This window comes from Penicilliopsis zonata, assembly GCF_001890105.1.
Source record: "Penicilliopsis zonata CBS 506.65 unplaced genomic scaffold ASPZOscaffold_44, whole genome shotgun sequence".
In the NCBI taxonomy this organism is placed as follows: Eukaryota; Fungi; Ascomycota; class Eurotiomycetes; order Eurotiales; family Aspergillaceae; genus Penicilliopsis; species Penicilliopsis zonata.
Window position 1 is genome coordinate 22,409 of NW_019208947.1, and position 6,000 is coordinate 28,408.

At 47.5% G+C, this 6,000-nt stretch overlaps 2 protein-coding genes across 2 annotated transcripts; both read right to left on the bottom strand.

The window, feature by feature from the left end:
* Positions 1–1,868: 1,868 nt before the first annotated feature.
* On the bottom strand, positions 1,869–2,426 carry ASPZODRAFT_77845 (hypothetical protein; the record flags this gene model as incomplete). The annotated part of the gene is made up of 2 exons (XM_022730203.1): positions 1,869–2,038; positions 2,174–2,426. Coding segments are annotated over 2 exons (423 nt in total), but the record flags the coding sequence as incomplete, so codon positions are not given.
* A 1,635-nt stretch (positions 2,427–4,061) lies between these two features.
* ASPZODRAFT_137548 (hypothetical protein) lies at positions 4,062–5,557 on the bottom strand. The gene has a single exon (XM_022724354.1). It carries the CDS (start codon positions 5,060–5,062, stop codon positions 4,217–4,219), a length of 846 nt encoding a protein of 281 aa, XP_022576553.1. The 5' UTR covers positions 5,063–5,557; the 3' UTR covers positions 4,062–4,216.
* Positions 5,558–6,000: the final 443 nt, after the last annotated feature.

Sequence of the window (6,000 nt, forward strand, 5' to 3'; positions counted from 1 at the left end):
ATTATTTCTTGTCGGCTTTACTCAGTGCTTACAGCGGCAGTCCTTGCGGCGAATATGACCGCCATTCAACGAAAATGTTGCCCGTCAAGTCTGCGAAGCGCTCAATAGCATTCTGTTCCACATCGATGATCGGCCTGATTGATGCTAGCGGAACTAGAGGTGAGTCGTTATGACATCAAGGGAGTGAGAGTACCATAGACAATGGTGTCCCCTTCGAGATGGCATATAATGGCGAGGAAATTTCTTACAGAATCCGCGAGCATGCAAGGTCCCATTAAGGCAATTTTGGTACTTGTCGAAAGCGTCGAGGATATTCTTCATGCAATTCCGGTATGCAGATGAATTGTGAAGGCGAGGTACATTTTGTGCTGCTGCCTCCAAGGTGTTTTTGGGATACACTATTAACCTCCCGCAGAGTAGCTGCTGGAGAAGCGTGACTCTAGCTGCGCCACATCAGCTTGAACGAAGAAAGAGACGGATGTCTTACCGTCCTTCACCATACAGCGAGGGCTCATGAAGGTTATAGTGGCAGGCCACCATACCGGGATTGGACCATGATAGTCCAACTGCGGTTGAATCAGCCTGATCCACGTAACCGCCAATCCTCCAAGAATCTCGCTAGTAAATTGATTCAGCCAGGCTCTATAAAACGCATCTGGGGCGGGGAGTGTGAGCATTGTTCCAGTAACTTCTCGCCGTGGTATGCTATCTGCGAAGGAGATGCGGAGGAGATGCGGTCGTAGTAAAAGGGCTGATGGTGTTAAAATGTACGACGGCTTATCTTGGATACGCTGAGTGGCATTTCCAACATTTGGCTGACAGAGAGGAGGAGCCTGTCATTCCACCACCATTAGTACTTATACCTTTAAACTTGTTTCATAATAGTGATAATAGTGCTTGTGCGGCTCGTGGTAAACCGTCTGTGGCAACTTGCTATAGCCTATGAGGTTATCACCGACCCAAATTGGGGCAGAATTGCTGCCAAGATATTGCACGTGATTGCCCCGCATCTGGCCGTGGGATTCGAGACATTCCAGAGAAGACAGGCATCAAATCGCCAATATGGTATGTGTCCCACTAACTAAATCTGGAGGATCCATCAGCTAATGTATATGCCATCAATGCCGACAGATGGGGCAACACCGTCCTCCAGCCAGGCAGAGGGGAGTGCATGGCCCTTATCTCCTTACTCAAGCTGCTGATGTGGCACGACAACGACTGACCAAGTGGGCTCGTGAGGATGCCACTTCACCTAACGATTTCACCGTTGATGAACAGGGCGATCGAACCTATCGAACACCTAGTTTGGAGCTCTTGGTGGGCCCTCTCTTGCGGGAGTTGAACCTGGCAGTATGGCATGACAGTCAAATAGTTAACTTATCGAGCCGTGTTGACTAAGTTAGGGATGTAATTACACGATGCATCGAGAATCTGACATCAGACTCATTCCCGTCAATCATGAAACCTACGTCGTGCCTATAAATGTCGTCACCGGTTTCCCTCGCATTCGGGATCTGGCCCACAATAACGAAACACTTAAAGTGGGATATTACTTTAGGCTGTCCGATGATGTCCTTCTCTGTCCCGCAGCCGATTATCTGGTGGTGGAAAAAACCACAGCGCGCAATTAAGCGTGTTGTCAACCGAACCCGGGGAGAATATACGGCTCGACGTGATGTTGATCAAGGGGCATGGTAATTTGTACTTCATTGCCAGCCAATAAATGATGTAAAGATGCTGTGAAAGGCGTTGAGATGCATTGTACCGTGTAAGTTGGGATCGGTCCGTAACCCAAGGCCTTGCAGATGTCTACTAGCCTGTAACGGGATGGTAAGCTGGGCCTATCCACGCGAATATAAGGGTCGGTCTTACTGGACGGTATACCCTGTGAGGTGGTGCACGATACAGGGAAGGCAATACGGCATCCACCCGGGTTCCCAGGGAGGGATCTCTGCCCTCCCCAACCGGTCGGCCACAGTGAAGTAACCGTCTGCGTCGTGGGCGGCAAACCGGCCAAATTGTGCCGGAGTTCGGCTCACTAACACAAATATTCGTCAGCGCGTGTTTCTGGACCGACGGCGAAAATACATGCCAAGGAAGAAGATTTCCCAGCTTTCATGTCCCCACCCATTTTCCAATAGGGCTGCCATGCATCGATTGGCCCAAATGACACCATTCCGATCCTTTTCCAAGGTCAGATCGTCTTTTTTCTCGCCGGTGTACCGTCTCATCATATCGTTGGTTGCTTTCTTCGATACGCCTGCTCGCAGCATGACCACGCAGTAAGAGCAGAAAACTAGTTTCTGAAATGCCACTACCAGTACCGCAAACTCGTTGTCCTTGTCACAATCAGCGATGAATTTGCCATACTGACATCCCCTCATGACTAGGATCTCGGGCTCGGCGGGAGAGATCGGCGGCAGCTCCGTTGTTTAATATCCAGTTGGTACAACGGTAACTTCACCATGAGCCAGTATGCGTTTTAGGGCAGTCTGGTTCTTGGTTTGTTCCTGGGTTGTTGTGTGACTACCCGCTTCCCACCTAGCTTGCTCCCGCTGTGTTGCGGCCAGAACGCCCTCCACGAATCTGTCGAACTGCCTCTCGATCTTCATCTTCCATTTCGGTATTTTTCCATGGCGCGAATGATGTTGTTTTTGTGTGATCCCTGGTGTGCATTCGATAAACTGGATGCCGCTGGCGGTCGGTTCGTCGGTGTTTATGGGAATGGATTTGGAAAGACTAGTCTCATCAGGGCTCAAGTGCAGTCTTCCGCTCAGTTGTTTCTCGAGGTAGTCGATGCGTTTTTCGAGGTAGTCAATGTACGCAGTATCAGGCCCTCGAAATTTGAACTTTCGTTCCTTTCGTTCCGACATCGTGGAACAGGTCATGGTGGGTTCAAATTGATCTCGGTGGGTGAGCCTCCCTTTATGTCTGTAAGAGGCAAGTGCCCGGGCACTTGCCTCTTACAGACATAAAGGGAGGTACGGATAAGAAATGCAATGATAGTTTCAACCCATACCTGAATTGGTATGCACTCTGGAAGACTGGCGAGTGAGATGGTTTATTTGTCAGATTAATCGCTACGACTGCTTGTTTCGGTTGGACCATCTTCACAACCGCGTTGTATATGTGGGTCATTCGTGGCCCAAATTTTCCTTCGTGGGCGGTCATAGAACTGAACAATGAGCGTTGGTCTACGACCGAATCCAGCTTCCTGACACTATTGACTTTTCTAATTTACGGTTGCTCTGGTTTTGGCTCGCAATTTCCCGCCTCTGCTCCGGTCATGCACCACAAACGTTCACAAGCAGTACTATGCACACCAGACTACGTATGTTATCGGATATAAGTAGGATTAGACCCTTCAAAGTCAAAATGCCGTTCATTCTTGTCACCATTATGGCACACAAGAGAGTTATTCATACAATGGGCAGAAATCACATTTTGTGTCTTTCTATTTCCGGGATATGAAATGAGCTCATCACTCTACACTGCCGCACTAGGAATAGAAAGGGCCTGTTTTAGAATGCTATCCACCTCCAGCCTGATTGGTAAATCATATCGCTTCTCGCATTATGGACTCCCACGGATTTCAGTCTACGCTCCTATACCTGTTTCGGAGATATGCCACCAGTCCGTGTGGACAAAATACCAAATATCTCTTACCACTTTCAGCTGATACTATGCTGATCGTAGAGGCTTACCGAAATGCCTCATACAAGCAGTAATGGAGCTGGAGCTGAAGGTTTGTACTGTCCATGTCCCTTGGACCGGTGGTTTGCCATCTGATTTCTCCCTGCAGCCCAGACACAAAGATGATCGACGGATAGTACGGTCCCTGAGACGTCGTGCATGGCGCCATCTTTCTGGGGAAAGGCCCGGTCGAACTGGCCGTCGAGCCATATGGAATACATCGGGTCAGCCAACGATTCACCAAGATTACCCACCTACGACTATCAGGTAGCGACTTACTATTCTCCATGGAAGACAAACTTACTTATGCACAAACCTCGTTTGAGGTAGTGACACTGCAACGAAACCAAACAACGACCTTCTCGCATGGGACAATTGACTTGTTAATTGTTTATAACCAACTTCACCCACTTTGATACATTGATTGTACATTATCAAAAAAATGTCAGCACAAGAAATGATATCAGGAATGGGGAGTCGGTCTGCTGGTTTCCGATGCCGGAAAACGTGAGCTACAGTACACCTAGCACGCACTTGAGTTTCTCAAAGATTCCTCCACTATAGTCTCTTCTGTAAGGACTTCCGACACTTCGTAAGTAGTACCGCTTTGAGCAAACGATGCATTGTTACGATGCAGATATTTGTATCTGCGACGAAACTCGACATATCGACTCTCGCTGCAAATGGAACCACAATTTCCGCAGCTGCAACCCGACACATCTTCCTCCCCAGCAAAGAGCAATTCTATAGACTCCAACGCCCCCCATAGCTGATTTTCTGTGACCGGATTCTGGAAAACAGCCGATCCCCGCAGTTGGTGACACATCTCCTTGATCAATTGTCGCTCAGGATCCATCAGCAACGATCTCAGTGGAACATGGTCAGTCGCGGTCGGAATGACTGATAAACTAACACAAACCAAGATCAAGCTTCCTTTTTCTCTAATCAGGGAGTTGGGCAACTTTGAAGCGGGTCTCTGATCACAAAGTGCATTTAGGCCTTGCGCTGATATTTGCTCAATGCCACGGAGGAGGTGGTAAAGGTGGTCACGCAGTTGCTCGCACGATACCGTAGAATCGATGGCATTTTGCTGCGCCAGGTAATTGTGCAGTTTTTTCCAACCCCGCTGTGCATCCAAACAAATGTCTTGCCAACTTTGCTGTCTCATATCGGCCAGCGTCTCTAGGCCCACCCGTGGGTTCCACTCCTTTTCATCGCGCTGGATTAGATATTCCAGCTGCCGAGTATCGCCGATTGTTGCAGGCAGTGAGCACTCTAGGGAAATATAAGAGATTAAAACAAGCAGCTGCCGGAATGATAGTCGTGTGGGTATTACAGATGCAGCATCTGCGTAAGCTGGTCGGATCATCTTTCAGTATGACCTGGGATCGCAAGTGGGAAGTTCTGGGGCTAAATCAAGGGAGAAGGTTAGAGGGATGTGAGAGAGAAAAGCACTCCATTTTATAGGTCTCCGTATTGTGCACGTTGCTAGCCGCGTCTTTCAGCCTATAACCCCCTCCCTCTGGATTCTGCCTTCCCTAGAGTATATCGAACCGAGTTCGCCTTTTGGATGGACTGGGGATTCATTGTGCCTACGAATTTTGTGGTTAAGTTGTCGGACGACAGTTGAATATTGTCCACCTACTATCACGTAGCAAAACGTTGAGAGCTAGTTTCCTGTAGAATGAGCGTGTTGGATGCCTATAACAACGGATGCTTTTGCAGCCAAACAGAGGCACAAGCTGACTGACAGAGCTTTTGTAAATCTCTTTAACAGAGTGGCCATGTTTATGGCAGGTTTAGAGGTCCTCTGATTTTCCTTTCGTCTTCGTCCAGTGTTGGAACCACGAACCTTCCGCCCGCGTTGTCACTCTTTGCTTGGAGTTTGAAAATGCATTGCTGATGTCTGACTCTTCAACCGGAGGGGTACGATTGTAGTAATTATTCGCCAATTCTGATTGCGTAAATATGACCGCTCTGGGTGGAATTCGGATCGGATCGGGAAGGATAAGAATATCGGTCGATCCTGAGCGCCGAGTTGGTTCAATGTGGCCTAGGTCACTTTCGTTATCTTTGCAGTTTCAGCATATACGTAGTGGCCCGAGGGGTTTAGTAACAACGTGGTTAATAATCCAGTATTAATAATAATAGTAAGCATATAGATATATAATATATTATAAATAGTATTTAAGCTAGTATTATAATTTATAAACTAGTTTTAAGGTTGTGGTATGGTTATAAAATAGTTATAATAGTTATAATATAGTTATAGTAAGGTTATAAAATAGTTATAAAAGATAATTAATA